At 36.2% G+C, this 20,042-nt stretch overlaps 1 protein-coding gene across 2 annotated transcripts in view; it reads right to left on the bottom strand.

Moving 5' to 3' along the window:
* LOC149794544 (uncharacterized) overlaps positions 1 to 20,042 on the bottom strand; it is a 51,404-nt gene that overhangs the window by 22,008 nt on the left and 9,354 nt on the right. The window contains exons 4-7 of one of the 2 annotated variants that reach the window (XR_016423051.1): positions 19,886 to 19,933; positions 17,227 to 17,468; positions 10,590 to 10,614; positions 6,217 to 6,265 (exon numbers count right to left, since the gene is read on the bottom strand). Coding sequence is in view for 1 of the 2 variants with exons in the window: in XM_089968804.1 (XP_089824930.1) it covers positions 6,217 to 6,265; positions 10,590 to 10,614; positions 17,349 to 17,468; positions 19,886 to 19,933 (242 nt within the window). In the remaining variant the exon portion in view is untranslated. The remainder of the gene's footprint in view (positions 1 to 6,216; positions 6,266 to 10,589; positions 10,615 to 17,226; positions 17,469 to 19,885; positions 19,934 to 20,042) is intronic. The other variant, XM_089968804.1, reaches the window with a different exon arrangement.

Raw genomic sequence — 20,042 nt, 5'->3', positions numbered from 1 at the left:
GTTGTCTCAGTAGAGCGATTGGGCCACATACGGTCCTACCGTACAAGAGTTCAAAGGGAGAAAACCCTAAACTCACTTGGGGTACTTCCCGATATGTGAAAAGCATTGCAGGAATGTATCTATCCCAGTCTGTAGGGCGGCCTTCGCACAGCTTCTTGAGTGTGTTCTTCAATGTCCCGTTAAACCGTTTGACCAGCCCGTTACATTGAGGGTGATACGGTGTAGTGGTAAGATGTTTAATCGACATCAGTCGGTTTACCTCTGCCATCACGCGACTCATGAATTGTGTCCCTTGGTCGGTTGGTCGGTCAGGATCTCGTCGGGCACTCCAACTCTTGACCAAATCCCAAACAGCGCTTCCGCGACGGTTTCCGAATCAATATTACGCAATGCGATGGCCTCCGGATAGCGTGTAGCGTAATCTACGACCGTTAAAATATACCGATTTCCGTGCAACGATGCGGGTTTTATCGGTCCGATCAAGGACATGTTCCTTGAGTATAACCTCGTGTAGCCCATCGTACGATCGTTCGACTTCAGCCATCTTCATCCATTTCTCAAATAACCCTCGAACACTGGTGTGGAATTGAGAGTGGGTTTCCATTGCCTTTTTCGTCGAGTCCCGAAAAAGTATACGGTACGTTTCGGCGGTCAGCCGATAATGGCAAAGAAGGGCCTTCTTGAGCGCATTATAGTCATCAGCATCGTCTGCAGCTAAGCTGTGGTAGACTTCACGAGCTGCACCTTGCAAAAAAGCTGAGACATTAATCGCCCAATGTTGGTCAGGAATTTTATGAGCATGAGCGAGTTTCTCAAACTGAACAAGAAAATCATCGATAGATCCCTCCTTATCGCTGAACCGCGGCATACTTATCTAGACCATTCGGTGGTCGATGAAAGGTTGTTCGGTCCCTCCAGAGCTTGTACTGGCGTCGTCCCTATCATTATCCCTAGCCGCTAACCTGACCTTCTCCATTTCGAGAGTGTGAGCGAGCTCTCGTTCTTTTGTGGCCGCTGATATCCTGGCCAGCTCCAACTCTTTCTGAGTTTCTCTTTCAGCGGCTATCCGGGCCAGCTCCAACTCTTTCTGGGTTTCTTTGTCCGCTGTTATCTTGGCCAACTCCAGCTCTCTGTCCGTTGCTTTTTCTGCCTTCCATTCCTTGATTCTTTCTTCAATAAATGCTGCCAGGCAATCTCCCTCGTATCCGAGATCTTCCGAACCCATGGCATGGTACTCCTTGATCATTTGCCTTTCTGTAGCCATATTGTTATACTAATAGGAAGCGATACCTTGTCTCGACCTTAGTAACAATGGACAGATATGACAAGTTCCCAGCCAAATACTTACCTGTCGACAGCAACTAAATTTTGTTCAGGTAAGATATTTACTCGATATTTGCTTCACAATTACTGCAAGTAATTAAAGATCTACCAAACATGCAAATATCAAATATAACAAACACAAGATGAGAAAATCATAAAAATTCAAAATACACAGGATGGAAAATATCTCACACTGTTCACTAATACCTCCTAACAAATAAACTTTAGGTCGTAAAATAATATTTATATCTAATTCAAATCCTGGACGAGCCCCCACTGTGACGTTTGCACACATTGGGGTGGGGTTCTTCCAATATAATTTAATTAAATTATGAAAAAAGTTCCACCCTGGCTTGTGAGGTTAGAAAGTTAAATTAGTGACGAGGTAGATTTACAGCTCTGAGCCCCCAGTCAGCTATGCCGATGGCTAAATTATAAGAACACGAAGATGAAATTCAATCAATAACAATTTAATAAATTCGATAATTTAAAAACGATAACTTCCAATCACTCGTCTTTCCCTCGACCACGTGACAGCCTAATTCATCCCGTGATTTACAGTGTGAGTTCGATTTTCCCCCTGTCCTTACATCTACTCATCTCTTTCTTTCCCACTAATTCCTTCCTTCTTTCCGTTTCTCTAACTCCTCCTTCGTCTCCGTTTCCTCTCTACTATCTCCTCCTCCAATTTCGCCCCCAGACTTCCTTCTCCTGACTTCTCTCCTTTCTTCCGTCTCTCTATCTGAGACTACGGGACCAAACTGTAACTGGTCTGTCCCTTAAAGCTTCCTTATTTGAAGCTCTCTGTACTTAGAATTTCCTGCTCTAAGATTTTCCCGCCAATAACGAATGGCTATCCGGAGTTACGCTAACCTCTCCTCTGGGTAATTTCTCTCAGCGAACTAATTCTTGCCGGAAGATGCGGGGACATCATTCTACCCAAATCAAGGTCTCTCCCCTATTTCGATTCTGATTGGGTGGCGCTGTGACCCTGTCCAATCGTCTTAGCGGCCAGTTCAACCTGTCTGTCTGTTTGCAGGGAAAAGAAGTTAAGACACTCCCATTTCTTCAGGCAACTTCTTTTGATCTTGGACAACATTTCCACACCTAGGTGATAATTGGCTATCTGTAGCTTCGCAACTCCGAGGTCCGGCTCTCCACTTCTAGCTACGGCAATCTTACGTAACGGATTAGTGCTAGCCTTCGGCAATGTTTAACATCAAACAATGGCTTGTCAGAATTACCTTGATTATACATGTTTCCAACTGGGCTACTCTGGGTCAGGGTAAACATGACATACAGTCTAAGACAGTATAATGAGTAGGTCATGCTGTATAAAGTCCAGGCCATTATAATGAGTAGGTCATGCTGTATACAGTCTAGGCGGAGTATAATGAGTAGGTCATGCTGTTTAAAGTCTAGGCCAGTATAGTGAGTAGGTCATGCTGTATACAGTCTAGGCGGAGTATAATGAGTAGGTCATGCTGCATACAGTCTAGGCCAGTATAATGAGTAGGTCATGCTGTATAAAGTCTAGGCCAGTATAGTGAGTAGGTCATGCTGTATAAAAGTCTAGGCCAGTATAATGAGTAGGTCATGCTGTATACAGTCTAGGCCAGTATAATGAGTAGGTCATGCTGTATAAAGTCTAGGCCAGTATAATGAGTAGGTCATGCTGCATACAGTCTAGGCGGAGTATAATGAGTAGGTCATGCTGCATACAGTCTAGGCCAGTATAATGAGTAGGTCATGCTGTATACAGTCTAGGCCAGTATAATGAGTAGGTCATGCTGTATAAAGTCTAGGCCAGTATAATGAGTAGGTCATGCTGCATACAGTCTAGGCGGAGTATAATGAGTAGGTCATGCTGCATACAGTCTAGGCCAGTATAATGAGTAGGTCATGCTGTATAAAGTCTAGGCCAGTATAGTGAGTAGGTCATGCTGTATAAAAGTCTAGGCCAGTATAATGAGTAGGTCATGCTGTATACAGTCTAGGCCAGTATAATGAGTAGATCATGCTGTATAAAGTCTAGGCCAGTATAATGAATAGGTCATGCTGTTTAAAGTCTAGGCCAGTATAGTGAGTAGGTCATGCTGCATACAGTCTAGGCCAGTATAATGAATAGGTCATGCTGTTTAAAGTCTAGGCCAGCACACACTCAAGGCCAAGTTTAAACGAGAGTTTCTCAAAGAGACCAATGCTTCAGTGGATGAAAAGAATTTTCAGGAGTTCAAGATAAGATCATTCCTTTTTTTTCACTGTTGTAAAACCATGTCAGATATCTGTGAGCAATTGACAAGATCTTTCATATTAGCCACTTTGGCAGTCACAATGGATACAACAGTGGCATTATTTTCATTTATGACCAGCTATTCATCGTTTGAAAGCTTACGGTGAAACCCCTGTGAACATGACCATCCATTCAGAAGGATTATTAATAAGACAAATTTTCAGGATGTCTGCCTTGGTGTCCATACTGTATGTTGGATTAACACCAGTTTCATTGAGAATCAACTAAACATTAAAAAAAATCCTTTGTGAAAACTGCATGTCAATATGACCATTCATCTGGAACTTTTTTCCTTCTCAATGTTTACTCCATACATATATTCAAAATTTATCTGTAAGACATCAGTTCACCTCATTCGGGTACTTTATATTCTGCATTTAAACAGAGTCTATGTTAATTACCTGGTTACTCTACATATTTTAATTTCAGTTTAATTAACAGATGTTTCCTATTCCAAAATAAATTGATTAGGACTGTAATCATATTAGTTTTTCTTTTCATGGTGTCATAAAAAATCTTTTCTGATGTTTGGTACAAGTTTTCTCTATAAAATCTAAGCACAGTGAGACATGTGATATATGTCAAACAAGGAAACATATTAGTATTTAGTAAACTGAAAGAAAGTCTTCAATGGTGTCACAGCCAGTACAAACATTACCGTGCAAACATTTGGACCATAAATTTATATGTTCAAATGTGTAAACAATTATTCATCTACAAAGTAGATTGCCTTGAGATCACATCAGCAAAAGCTTAATAGTCTGCAAATTCTAATGCTGATTCTTTACACATAAAATCCCCACCACCACCACTGTACACATGAAATGGCAGTGCCACAATACATTTGATGGTGATAACACTGTCCTCAGTTAGTGCACAAAGTACTGGCTACAAACATGCATCTTGTATATTTGACAACACAGACTGCTAATGGGAAGAAGAATACAACTTTAAAGTATATCTCAGCTTCCAAATCAAACAGATTGTACTAACATCTAGAAAACATTTAATGATGACTGTCTTACAGTAAATTATTTACTCTTATGGTTAAGTGATTATTCTTACAGCACAAGAATGAAAGAAAAATCAAGTTTTAGCTGAATGACTAGAAACTCAGGTATGCCTAGATCTTTTGTACAATCATTATCAAATCTACACATAGCTAAATATAAAGCAGGGATAGTTACGAAAACAGAGGTTACATTATTCTGTTTACAGATGTTCCAACTGGTAATTTCACACCTGTTGTAATGCACATGCTACCAGTATATATAAAATTAGGTAAAACACTTTTGTACCAGTCAGTTTCAGTTCAAACAAATATTTTATCAAGCTTGAAAATGAGTTTGTTACAAATACACTAAGCAATCAAGTCAAAAGATGAAATTGCACATGAAAAAATACAAATAAATAGATTATCATTAAAAAAAATCAATCTGCACATCTTTTCTGTCTCCCCCTCCATATTTTTGCTCTCAAAACTCTGACACAATACACCCATTGGTTGGAAAATAGACTTTCATGCAATGATTCCAAATTATTGTATAATATCAAATATAGTGACAAACAAGCCAAATTACTGATTAATAAAACTAAAATGTACAACACTGATGTTTCATTGTAATAGGCAATCATAGTGATGGCCAAACTGGGCAATCGTAGTAATGGTGTAATTGGGCAATCATAGTAATGGTGTAATTGGGCAATCACAGTAATGGCTTAATTGGGCAATCAAAGTAATGGCCTAATTGGGCAACCATAGTGATGGCCTAATTGAGTAATCACAGTAATGGCCTAATTGGGCAATCATAGTAATGGTGTAATTGGGTAACCATAGTGATGGCCTAATTGAGTAATCACAGTAATGGCCTAATTGGGCAATCAAAGTAATGGCCTAATTGGGCAACCATAGTGATGGCCTAATTGAGTAATCACAGTAATGGCCTAATTGGGCAATCATAGTAATGGTGTAATTGGGCAATCATAGTGATGGCCAAATCAGGCACTATTATGAGCTCTGTAAACAACCTCTGGAGCTAGTGAGGTGGGTTTCACAAAAATGCAAGGGATGAAAACATTTCTTATACAAGTCATACTTAAAATCACAGCCGATGTGGCTCAGCGGTTAAGACACTGGACTCATGACCAAAAGTGTACAGGCTTGATTCCTGCCATTGTTATCAGCCTGGATCAACTACTATGGTAAGACCTTGGTCAATGTATATATGTAGCAGCATTTTAGGACATCTGAGCACAATAAGGGCTATATGATGTGAACTAAAGATAAAGTTAGAAAAATTTAAAAATGAGTTGCAGAAAAATGTAGGAAAATAAACTCTTCCGAATAAATTCAATTTCAATCACATAAAATTTCTACATATTCATAAAGGAACTAACTTTGTATTCTAATTTATCATAAATCATCTTGCAAAATTCTCAAAAATCTTATAGACAGAATAATGGTGTTTAATTGGAGAGTGGAGCGTATGGGGAGGTCTGACTCAATGGGACAAATTATGTTTATTTCACTTTAAAATTGCAGCATATAGTGAAAACCATGGCATGTTTTACTGTGGTGCTGGCATATCAAAGGAACCTACCTTCTTTTCTGGCCTTGAATAGATATTGCCTGTTGGGGGTGGATCAAGACTGGAAGGAAAGAAAAAAGATTCTTTAAGTTGTGTCAAACTAAAATGATATTTCATTCATATCTATTAATTTCAGTTTTACATTAATTCTGTTCTTAAAAAAAAAAAAAATTTAAAGTGTTTTTTGTTTGTTTTTACTTTTTTAACTAATGTATGTATGGATACATGTATAAGGTTACTCATGTTCCTTGCAATAAGTTCAAGGTCAAATAAAGACCAGCAATGCACAAATTACCAGACATATCTGCAAAGGTTCTGAGATATCTGTGAAGTTTCTACTTTGAGTAACTTCAGCTGGACTAGATGATACACTGGCATTTTTACTATGAATGATAAAAAAGGAGTTATGTACAGGGGTCTAATTACCATATCTAGTCTGATTTCATACAGCAGTCATTCTGGAGAAGTTGAAAATTTGTGTTTTACCTAGTTGCCATGGAAGCTGCACTACTGCTATGGGAGTCACCTATGACACATCTTTGACAGAGCATATCCTAACAAATATTATTACCAAGTTTGATCAAAATGTTCTCAAAAACAGGTTTGGAAATATCAACAAGTTAATGACAGGTTTTGCTGAAAATTGTATCCTGCAGAATGCTCGGTTACTGAGATGCCATGGAATACAAATCTGGTTGGGAAGCATCTACATGATGCAGGGTATGAGCTATTAGAGTTTACAATGCAGAATTTCTGATCCAGCAAAAAGGAATTTCAAGGAAAATATCTGGAATTAATATCTAGTTCACGATTTTTAGGAATATCTCTTTTCGAAATTAAAATAAAGCAAACAAAATAAATAAAGCACTAATTAATAAAGTATTAATCATCATGAACAATATCAAAATTCAAGGGATATTAGCACAGATTATCCCATAGCCATTTACTTTCACACCATGTATTATTATTATGTAAAAAAATCATAAAATCAGGGTCTTGATCATTATCATCTTACTTCAAAGCAAACAAAATAAATAAAGCACTGGGCACATTTAATTAATAAAATAATAATCAGCATGAACAATATGAAAATATGCCATAGCCATTTGCTTTCACACCTTCAATTATTATGTAAAAAAAATAATGTCAGGGTATTAATCATTATCATCTTAAGTCAACCTATGTTAAAATCCCTGCAAAATAAAGAGGCAACTGGAGCAAAATAATATCATTGGATAATGTTTAATAAATTACAACATGTCAATCACCTAGGCTACATGTAATGGACTCCCTTCCCTTTTTCAATCATACCTCCCTCTGTGGTAATGGACCCCCTTCCCTTTTTCAATCATACCTACCTCTGTGGTAATGGACCCCCTTCCCTTTTTCAATCATACCTACCTCTGTGGTAATGGACCCCTTTCCCTTTTTCAATCATACCTACCTCTGTGGTAATGGACCCCCTTCCCTTTTTCAATCATACCTACCTCTGTGGTAATGGACCCCCTTCCCTTTTTCAATCATACCTACCTCTGTGGTAATGGACCCCCTTCCCTTTTTCAATCATACCTACCTCTGTGGTAATGGACCCCCTTCCCTTTTTCAATCATACCTACCTCTGAATAAGTTTTAGAAATCACCCACTTCTGAAAGTTGGCATGTATGTAATTGTTAATTTGCATTGTTAATAAACTGCCTGATCAAACTAAACAAAAAAAATTTCTTTCATTTCACTGATTTTAAATCAAAATTATTCAGGTGAAATTAAATTTTTTGTTTCAGGATATATCATCATCTTTCTGAATGGTATTCTCTCTCTCCATGTTGAATAGAGGTTGAAACCTGAGTACCTTGATACTCTGAAAACAATATACAAGATACAATCGTTCCTTCTAGTTAAATGCAGAGTACTGAAACCATCTCATATTCTTGAGTGATATCCTTTACAAATCAGCCAATGTGGTAGCCATTTTAGATGTGCAATTGGTACCATTTTCTTTAGCTTTAGGACAAACTAGACACCATTAGAAAACATTTGGGGAAAACCCCATACTGACATGAAAATCCATTCTGGAGAATTAGTGGCAAGATTTTCAATCTGTTCATATTGACAGCCACATCTGAAGTCAGACCAAAAATCATCTTCATTCAGGATCAACTAGATATCCTAATTAGTCTTCTGGTGCAAACTCCAAGTCAGGATCAACTAGATATCCTAATTAGTCTTCTGGTGCAGACTCCAAGTCAGGATCAACTAGATATCCTAATTAGTCTTCCGGTGCAAACTCCACGTCAGGATCAACTAGATATCCTAATTAGTCTTCTGGTGCAAACTCCAAGTCAGGATCAACTAGATATCCTACTAAGTCTTCTGGTGCAAACTCCAAGTCAGGATCAACTAGATATCCTAATTAGTCTTCTGGTGCAAACTCCAAGTCAGGATCAACTAGATATCCTAATAAGTCTTCTGGTGCAAACTCCAAGTCAGGATCAACTAGATATCCTAATTGGTCTTCCGGTGCAAACTCCAAGTCAGGATCAACTAGATATCCTAATTAGTCTTCTGGTGCAAACTCCAAGTCTTTCCATTTAGGAGCATTATCAATAACAAGATGTCAAGAAGGCTGCCATGGTGGCCATTTTGGATGTTAGACTGGCACTATTTTTATTTAGTATCAAACAGACACCATAAGAAGTCTTCTGATGAAAATTCAATGCTGAAATAACTTTCCACTCTGGGAGTAGCGATAAAGTTTTCAAGGTGTCCACTCTGGTCAGATCAGCGCCATTTAAATTAGGACTAATCACAAATGTTTTTTGGTGAAAATCTCATGTTGAAATTACCATCCATTCAGGAATGATACTGGACGTCTGTGTGAACTGATCTTCGTTCAGGACCAACCATACAAGTCTTCCGATGAAAACCTCATGTCTATATGACTATCTGTTCTGGAGAAGCTACAAGATTTCAAGATGGCTTCCATGGTGGCCATATTGGACATCAGATCAGCACATTTTCATTTAGGACCAGGTACATCTCAAAACAAATCTTGTAGTGAAAATCTCATGTTATATTGATATGACCATCCATTTAGGAGGAGTGGCAATAGCAAGATTTTAAAGATAAGCTTTTGTGGCGGCAATGCTTGATGTATGAACATCATCTTTATTTAGGACCAACCAGACCTTTGAATGAATGCGTGGCAATCATGAAAGTACTTTTGGAGAAGGTTTAAGAAAAATTTGCTAATTTTCACATTTGGTAATTTGACTTCAGGTATAGCTTAATGATGAACTTGATTCAGATTAAATTTTTAGTACAACCCCCTGAATAGTTTTCAAATAAATCATATATGGTGTTTGTGATGAATGACCATGTAGTAGTGCTACCCTAAAATCTGAAGAAAAAACATTGATAATGACATAAAAGCCAATTTTTGGGGTGCATTTCTCTATAGATATCTGAGATATTGAAAATCTGAGCTTCAGATTCCCCAGGTCACAAATATTTAGTCTAGTAAATTTCAGGTTGACATCTGTATAATAAAAGAAGTTACAAGCATCTGAAATCCCTCCATTGTAAACCAAAGAATTTTTGAGTGTAAAAACTATGCTGTCCTTCATCTGGTCATGACCTCATAAATAACTGCAATTTTGTTACAGGCATTTTGCATGCAGCCATTATTTACACAGATGTAAAACTGAAAAAAATTCACGCAAATTGGAGATGGTGACCTCTGGATATCTGGGTGACTTGGCATGATTGACACCTGAATACAGACAACAGGACATCCCATAAACACCTCCAGTCTATAACCAGCTGAGATGGATAACTACTGCTCAATGGCATTTTCTATTTTGAATCATATTTAACCTAAAGTTTTCAAATGTTCTTTATTTATTTGTGTATTTATTTATGAAAAAATCCAAACAATAGCTACATATCAGCTAGGTTCCAGCTAAACTGGACTTGTTTCATTTGTAATGCATGCAGTCCATGCAATTGCAAGTGGGGTTCATGATACTTGTCAAATCATGGCCTACTTTTATGTCTCACATGAACAAAGCAAGACTACCATATTACTTGACTTACCTTCAAGTCATTGATTAAAAACTTTAATCCTGGTTACCTTAATTGCTTATTTACATGTGATTGATACCATGTAATTACATTTCTAGTAAGATTATAATTATGAAGATTTAAACGTAACACATCAAAATGCATACATTGATGTTTATGAAGAACAGATAGTTACAGTTATTGCAATGAATTACATCATCCAGGTCAACACCATACTCATTTCTAATAACAACACTCAATTATCATATATTAATGTATTTTCTACATCTATATAGCCAGATACTGAAAGATTGTAAATACCAACCTTTCTACCTCTTCTGTTGTTCTAGCTGTAAATAAAAAATACAAGTGAAATTTAAATTTCAAGTGAGACATCAGAATTATGGATAAGAAAATCTGATTAAAATTGAGATATTCTACATAATGGGGATGCTACAGGCACTGAAAAAAATATCAAGTTCTGGTAACTTTTGGAATTCTGGCTCCAATCATTTTTTACCAGCTTGTCGGATACAGCATTGCATTTTGTGTCAGGGAGAGAATCAAATCCATTTACTAATCAGATTTCAACGCGCAACTTCACCAACTTCTTAAACATTATGGCAAACTAAAGTTGGACCAAATATCAAAATATAATCTGTACAATCTGCATAAAATACAAAATATGTTTTAACTGCCTTCCTCCTAGTGATTCATCTCTCAAAGCATGTAAGGACATGAAAACAGTTTTGACCAATCTAAAACAAATCTGATTTATAACTGTCTTCCCTGCAACCCATGTTAAGATGTTGTCTAAGTTCAAACATACACACAGACAAAAAACATTTAAGGTTAACTCAAGTAGTGGAATTAAGTTAACATGTGGCCTCAAAACGAAGTCTGAAACTATGAACACAACGTGGTCAATTTAATAAAGTGTATATATATTCAAAAATGTTCATGAATTTCACCAAGCAGTTTCAAACATGTGGTAATGGACTGACATCTTCTGAACACATGAAGAGAGAATCATACATGCCCCTGTATAAAGTATCATGCATTATGGATTGCCTAATCAATCTGTCAGACGTGAACGCAGAAGGAAGGCATTAAGTATGCACCATAAATAGTTGATGTCCACTATACCTGGTTGATTTCCTCTAACTCGAGCAGACAGCTACTCCCTATTGAGTGGAATTCCATCATATATTTTATTGCAACCATAGTGGGTTTTATGGCACCCCTCACTGATTTTATTGCATTCACTCTGAGCATTGACACACTAAACAAATAGATTGAAAGAACCCCCGATAATGTAACCTAACCATGGCAGGTGTCAAGTTCATTCTTTTACCTGTACAAACTATACAGTGGTATGTTTCTTTTGATATTTATCATTGGCCTAGCTAGCAATACAGACAAACATGCGTAACATAGAAAAATATATGAGGTTTACATTTCTTGGATATCTTTCTATCTCTGTCCATGAGCGAGTGTACATCAGAAAAACTGCCTGCCTACAATGTACTACATCCTATTTGATTTAAGTCATGTTCATGTATCATTTTGCATAAACATAAGTAAAAATTTACATTTAGCTTTGTATCATGTGGTAACGTTCATGTTCCTTCTCAATAAATGATATTTCATAAAAGTGCTTGCTGTACTGGTTAAAAATTTGTCATAGATTGCTTTTAATTTCCATACTATTTCTACAAAACCCAATTAAACAAATTTGTACTGAAAGCAGTATACAAATCACACAAGAAAAGTCCCATCTCACAAGATATTCATGTAAGACAGTTATCATTTATAGCAATCACCCTCTATCATCATCCAGTTCCAAAACTTTGGAAGTGTTAGACCTGGAATGATCCCTCTGCAAGAAAGGCTGGTATGTTGGAACATGAATGTTCTGTGATGCTTCACAGGTAGTGAATGAACTGTCCCAACTTGATACTTTGTCTGAAGGATGAGAGTTTTTCTCGTACTTTAAGGGGAAAGGGGACTAACTCTCTCCATCTAATTAATGAAGTGGTTTTAAACTTCAGCACCTGTACTTGCAGGGGGACATACAGATGGCATCACTCAGAGTTACTGTTACGTATATTTAATTTATATTTGATTTAATCTAATTGTTTGTTTGGTAGTTTTAATTTTTTAAATATTCTATTACATGCTATTGCAATGTAACTTTATTTACTGGATTTGATACTGTCCAGAAGAAAGTTCAGTTCTGACTGACTTTTTATTTATTTTTGGCCTAAACAGCTAATAATAGAGACTAAGTATCTAATGCTGTCCTTGATTCAGAAACAGTGGCAGTTCTGGTAAACAATCATTTTTTAAATATTTTTATATTCATTCCCAGAGTAGAACCATTGATAATGGGAGTATGTGAGGTTAGGCATGTAAAAAGCTTCTATTTTGTTCCAGAAAGATGACCATGTGACCCTCATCCAGGAATCTGTTTTGCTTCATAGTTAGATTTATTACTAATGTTTTGAGAAAGAAATGTCATTTGTACCTAACACTTGAGACATACAGTTGTTCTATGTTGTGTCCAGTTTGGGCTAACTATTTTCTTCAAATTACTTGGATTTCAAGTAACTGTTTTCCCTGGATATGTGTGTGTGATTTGGATTTTTAACATAACTTTAACAATTTTTCTATCATATTACCATGATGTCTGCAGTGTGGCAATTTATAGTGATGTCTAACACTGAGGCATCATGCCACATACATATATGATGATGTCCCACCCAGTGACATTATCCTTACACCAGGCCGACCAGTCCGAATACTAACCTTTTAATGCTGAGCGCGAAGTGAGATAGCTGTTAGTATCTTTTTTGTAAGTCTTTGGTATGACTCAGCCAGGGATCAAACCCACGACCTCCAGCATCCAAGGTGGACGCTCTAACCATCCCTGGAAATCTAGTGCTCTAAATTAATTCTTGGACAAGGACATTTATCAAAATTTATATAGAATTCAAAAACTGGAATTATATTTTCTCTGATCCAACAAGACACTGTTGACAATGCAGCACTTCACAGGTTAAAACAGATGTCATTGTCTTTCATTTTGGATTTCATCGGGATTCGAACTCAGTTTCACTCAGGACTTTTTATTACTAGGACTTCTATTTTTTAATTCTTGGATTAATGTTGGATTTGATTGATAAAACCATAGGTTCTTTTTCTCATTTTTACCTTGTTTTTCAAAGGAATTAAATTATTTGTGAAATTTTACAAAGCTTGTTGTCTTCACTTTTTTTTTGTTACTTTCTATAAGACCCTAAACATGTAACAGTTATTCACATTTTTAAAAAGAAAAACTAGTTGTAAACAGAGGAACATGATTATATTAATACAACAAGCATTAAATAATTAATGGAGGATCACGTAATTTCTACTAAGGTCACTGCATTAAATGACATAAATGAAACTAATATATGTAGTCCAGTACAAACTGAAAACAAAGTGAAAACATATGAACTGTTAATTTTTATAATCCACTGGAAATATTTTTTTTTTTTACATATTCCTACAGCTAATTCCCAAAATCACAATAAGTAGCAAGGGTAGGTGGTTCATCATGTGTAAAGAACTTAAAAATGATTACTGGACTATGAAAATGAACTTTCTGAAAATTAAGGAATGAGGGATAAGGTTTTGCTAGAAGGAAATATAAATATCATGTACTGATACAGCATAACCAACATTGTGGTATTTTTTCCTTAAGTCTGCATTTTTTTCTCATCTTGCTTTAAGATGTTGTCTGCAAGTAACTGAGAATGAGCTACCGATAGCCAATGACAGGATGTCAGACTGGGTTGATGCATGTTTTCTAAGAATATCTAGAACAGAAGGTTGGTGCATCTAGCAGGGGTGAGTTTTCCACCGTGGAAGGAGTTAGGAAAAATTATAATGATAGGTAACGTATTAAGGATAATAAAACTGAATTTACACTGAATGCAAACCATGACCTTAATCCTTAAGCAGTAATGGCAGTTCACACTATCAACAAAAACAAGATGCTAAATATGCATACTCTGAGATTCAAATGTACTGGGGCCTATTGTATGTGCATAGGAAGGGACGATCACTTAATTTTCAGTGGGACGGGATTGTGTGTGTGTGTGTGTGTGGGGGGCTGAGATTTTCTTCCTAACAAGTATATCTGCTTCCTTTCATTACAAAATCAGTAAAAAGTTGTGCAAATATAATGAGGTATCAAGTAATGTCTTTTACCTCCACAAATCAGAGGACAATTGTTTTTGAACTTTACATAAAAAATCCTAATCCCTCAGACGTTTGAACAAAATTAAATGGTCCAGCTCTAAGAAAGATGTGACTTCAAAATTAAAGCAGTAGCCACTGTCAACACTCTGTAAAATACTGACAACAATAAAACAAATTGTCTGACTTGTGAAGGTGTCATTTACATTACACAAAGCCATCTGACTTGAAGCGTCATATTTATCAGTCCCAATTATGTATCAGCATAAATTTCTTAACTGTCCGCATTGAAACCGAATTAAACTAATTGCCATAATGAACAATGAAGTGTGAAAATTATCCCCAAAATTCCATGAGTAAGCCCTCTCTCTCTTTCTGTGATAGTTAAGTTGCAATCACAATGATTTTCAGTTATTTTCCAACAAAGGAGAAACGTCTCACACAATTCAATTAAAGTCTGCTCACCTGCATTTTCTTGTTTTGGCATAAAATGTATTACATTTGAGCCTACTAGATTTCAGTACTCAAAGTATCTTGCTCCCCCTTTAGTGTCAAGCTAATGATCCTGTTTATCTAGCGTACTTATTTATAGGAAAGATGCATCGTTATATAGGCTACTGTACGGTAGATCATTGTTGATATTATAATTGAAATTTGTTCATGTTTCTTATGCAAAGAGATATGTGAAGTGCCTTTTTTAGTGACACAACAAAGCTGGCAAACCATCTCGAACTGCCTAATGGCACGCACACAGAAATTTGAGAATTTGGTTTCTATTTTTATTTTAACTTTAGCTGATACTGAAATAGTTTTTGAAATTTCTATTTTTAAAATGCTGAGACAACAATCATCCTATCTTTAAGCCCCTGACTTTATTCCTTTTGTTCACTATTTGTTCTCTCCTCTTTAATTTTTGCAACTGAATATTACACCATCTTCAGCAGTTCTTAGGAAATCGGCAATCTCTCTCTATGTTGGAAAAGAAAATTTTATGATTTGATATATGGTATTTTCACTGGACATTAGCTAATAATGTTTATGATATATAATATTTTATTTGGAAGAATATCTATCTCCTTTCCCCAACAAACAGACCTGTTAATTTATAAGGGCAGCTCCAGAGATACCTTCATGCAATGAGTTTTCTGTCTCTCTGAATGAAATTCTTTAGTTTGCTTGTACCACAAATAGCAAATTATGCTCATTATAACAACATAACCTCATTTACACAGCTGTGATGGAATGTGACTCCAAGAGAAAACATAATGTGTGGTGCTTTTCTCTGCGAGAAGCTGCAATAATGCCATCAGAAGGTGTGGAGAGATGGTGGAGTAACTTTTTCTAAATCCTCTCCATACTCTCTCCACCTCTATGCATGAAAAAATTAAAAACTGCATCAGCTGTACTGTACCTGGAAACAGGATGTTGGTACTGTAAAACTGTAATTATAACATGAACCAACATGCAATTTGACTTGTTCAGGGATCGTCCTGAGCTTCGCCAATGTCGCAAATTGCGATATTTTTTCCTTATTGGCGACAAAAATATCCCATCTGGCGATTTTTTTGGCGACATATTTTTTGGTTATTTAATTTGTACATACAATCATGGATTTGGACTGAATAAATTAAAAGCGAGAACAAAAGGAAGCCACAAACCTGACTAAGCAATGCATTGGAATCAATCTGTTACACAAACGATCCTTTGTTTGTATTGACAACCCCATCTTTACAGTGCATTGTTACATCATAATCTGCTTATGCTGACATCCGGGCTGAGTACTGTATGCTGTGATAAAGTCAATCATGCTACCACACTATACCTACAACTGACCGACTTCTGAAGACGCGAATAGAACAGATACAATTAAATTGTATGGCTAATCCTTCTGTGTTTTTTTTTAATACATATACCAATACAATAGTTTTGCTAAACCTTCATAGAAAACTTATAACCTTTGAAGTACCGACTGTGTATAAATACAAAGCAAATGGAAAAAATCTCAATCACAATTATATCTGTCGCCAGTGCAGCATTTTACTCACTGATCTTTTCCTTTTGCCATCAATTCCGTGTTACGGCTGCAGAGACTTAAACTCCGCAACAAGAAATAGCAAAAAAAAAAAAAACACAAACAGTTTTGCATAATTTATAATAATTATTTATTTCTCAAAATACAGGAGTGAAGGAATCCCTAAATTGGGTGTGAATTTATGCTTATATATACGGTCCAATATTGCCAGGTGTTGACTCGTGTAAGTTTCATTCGTGGGAATGGAGATCCTATTTTGCTTGTCAAGAAAATTTACACCGCATTCAGTGATCATTCTTGGGATTTAGGAAGCAATTCACTACAAGCTTTGGGATGCTAGCCGGGGGGGGGAGGGCTGCTGAGAGACTACTGGTGTCACCTGTCAGCACTGTAGACTGAACGTGGTTTCAGTAAGATGAACCTCATAAAAACTGACATCAGAAATAAGCTCTGCATCTCATCTCTCAAGAATTTAATGAGAATCAGCATGTACAGATGTGAAAAATTAGACTTTGAAACTGCATTCAACAAGTGGGCAACTCTAAAATCGCGACAGATCTTCATGTAACAGTTTGTAACATTTTGTTAATGCTTGTTGTAATTAAAGTATTAACTAACCCATCTTTTGTAATTTTCATTGCCTGTTACATTAATAGACTAAATTAACACTTGGAAAAATGTACACTACCTGTTTTGGCGACACTTTTTGAAAATTGGAGACAAAATATTGAGGTTGGCGATTTTTTTGGCGACAGCTTTTTAAAAGCCAGGACCATCCCTGCTTGTTGATTGGATGACAATTCAACTTACAAGGTTCTTTGGTGCTTCTCTTACGATGCCATAGGAAGTAGATCAGTATGATGATGATAAGAACAACTGCAACTGATCCAATCACAGCACCTGCTATGACACCAGCTTCTGATGCTGAACCTATAAAACAACCAAAAATGTGTAACATTATATTGTTGCACAAAATTTTGATGATTCTTCTTTCCAACCATAGAGCTCATTACAGTCTTAAACATATTCTACATAATTCTGACTCCAATTTGCATTCCCTATAATACTTGCATCAAATATACATTTTTCAATTTCAGCACTTTAATAGCATAATTAAAGTTAGCCCTGTTTTTGAATAAGTGCATTCCAACATCTCCAAATTCAAATTCAGAATTGAGAATAAAACATAGTTTAACAGAATAAAGTAAATATTTATCACAGTTTAATGACATATCAACAAATAATGGCTGTATAGTGCTGATAATAAGAACAGTACTTAGATTGCATCTATAAAGAACCATTAAACAGAAAACAGAAGAAAAACCCCAGAAGTATTCACGCACCAAACATGCCTAATGGAAATTAACTGAATAACAAAGTAAGTTCACCTAAATATGTATGGACAAACATGGTAAACACAGTACACCCCATAAGTGCCTAAAAACCTATATATAGAAAATGTAACTGAACATGTGGATGGACGGACAAGAAAAACAGTATGCCCCATCAATGCCAGAAAACTGAATGTATGGATGGGCAGAAAATAACAACAGTGTGTCCCACCAGTAAACTAAAGCCCAGTTTTTAGATCTGATTTCTGTCTACAAAGAAAAAGCCCATCAAAGACTATAGAGGGAAACTGAAGGGCAAAGGTGTACATGACAAGAGCCATAAATGTATGAGCTATTCTAGAAAACATACTAGATGCCAGATAGATCTCATTTTCATTTAGGACCAAGTTGACATCATATGATGTCTTAATGAAAAAAACAATATTGGTAAGAAAATCCCTTCAAAAGGAGTGGTGTTAACAAGATTTTCTATTTGGTTTCAATTGTGGCCACATGGTGAGGAACCATTTACATTTAGGACCAATTACATGAGGTAAGAAGTCTATTGGTGAAAACCCATGTTCATAACAGCCCGTTCCAGTCAAGGGATTTGATTTCAAGCTTGCCATGTTGGCCATGCTGAGACCATTTTCAAATTGGACCAACCAGACATTAAAAAAGAAGTCTTTCCTTAAAATTCCATGTAGATATGAACAGGACGAGTAGCAAAGTAGGATCTTAGTCTATTGGATAAGAAGAAAAAAAAACCCAAACAAATAAATAGACAAACCCAAGATAAACAAACAAGATGGAATAGTTTGTTTGGAACATACCTGAACTTTCAGGGCACAAGCTTTGCAGGACTACTACTATTTCCATGGACTAGTAATTTTTGAACCAATGCTAATCCCTGGGCGAGCAAACAAATCTGGAAGGCACCACTCCCTGCTATGTTGGATGTCTAAACAGCAATATTTAATTTAGGATCAACCATGTATCTTAAGAAGTCTTTTTGTTAAAACCCCATGTTATTAAGAATATCTTTCAGGAGGAGTACTGAGAGCATGATTTTCAACATGGTTGTCATGACGGACATATTGACGTTGATTAGTACCAACATATGAACATAGTTTCCATAACAAGATTTTCAAAATGGCTGTGGTGGCCTTATTGGATATTCATGGGGCAACATTTTCATGGAGGACAAATATGTTTGTCAAGCTTCATTGCAACCTTTCCAGCAGTTTCATCAGAGGAGAAATAACCTAGTGCTAGAGGAGGACAGATAATGGATAACAGGCCATTGATAAGCTTTTCTTGTCAATGACTATTAGAGCTCAAAACTGGTATATAAAGTTTGGAAGTCTGATCCAGGCCTTGTTCAAGCAGGAACCTGAAGTTGTTATACAAACTTCAATTTGCTTTAGTGTAAGCAACAAGAATAGCAAAGCTATTGGTAGTGACAGCCCAACTACCGATAAATGTTTCTAGAATCTAAAATTTCTTATCCAAATTCTTCTAGGTGTAGAATTTCTTCTGTAATGGACTTACTTACATGTCTCAAGAAATGTGGCACTGGACTTAAATTTTGAAATCCTCAAAAAAGTGAGGACTCAAAGTACATACATTTAGATAAATGGCCAGGAAAAGAGCAGAATGTCCTTAAATGCTGCCCAATTATGGACAACAAACTGTTTTACTAAACAGTTGGTGAAAAAATGCACAGCCTCTAATTTATCAATCCTTTGCATAATAAATTACACAATGGTTTGCAATTCTGAACTCATATTTAAACAAGTACAGAAAAATCTGAACAAGACAATACAATGTCATCCATTTGCTCCCTTTTCTGATCATTTTTATAAATAAATGCAAAGAACACCTGCTCATAAAGCAAAAGGAAACATTTTTGTTATCCACTGATTGTCCTTTATTGATAGATTTTTCTATATCTAATGAATATACATGTATTTCTATCAATGGAACTTTTGTCATGCATTTACATGTGTATTTTACCTGTAAAGCCACTGCCATTTCCTCCTGCATTCCCACCTGAAGTATGAACTGAAAATGAAAACCAAGACGTGAACTGTGATGTTTCAATTGCACGTTATTCAATATGTATATACATTCCATGTGTCAGTATTAAAAGTATGTTTCACTGTACATGTAT

This window comes from Sinohyriopsis cumingii, chromosome 8 (assembly GCF_028554795.1).
Source record: "Sinohyriopsis cumingii isolate HCF-2022 chromosome 8, ASM2855479v2, whole genome shotgun sequence".
NCBI classification, from domain to species: Eukaryota; Metazoa; Mollusca; class Bivalvia; order Unionida; family Unionidae; genus Sinohyriopsis; species Sinohyriopsis cumingii.
Note: the sequence above shows the minus strand (reverse complement) of the source record. Positions and strands in the feature narration are given on the sequence as shown.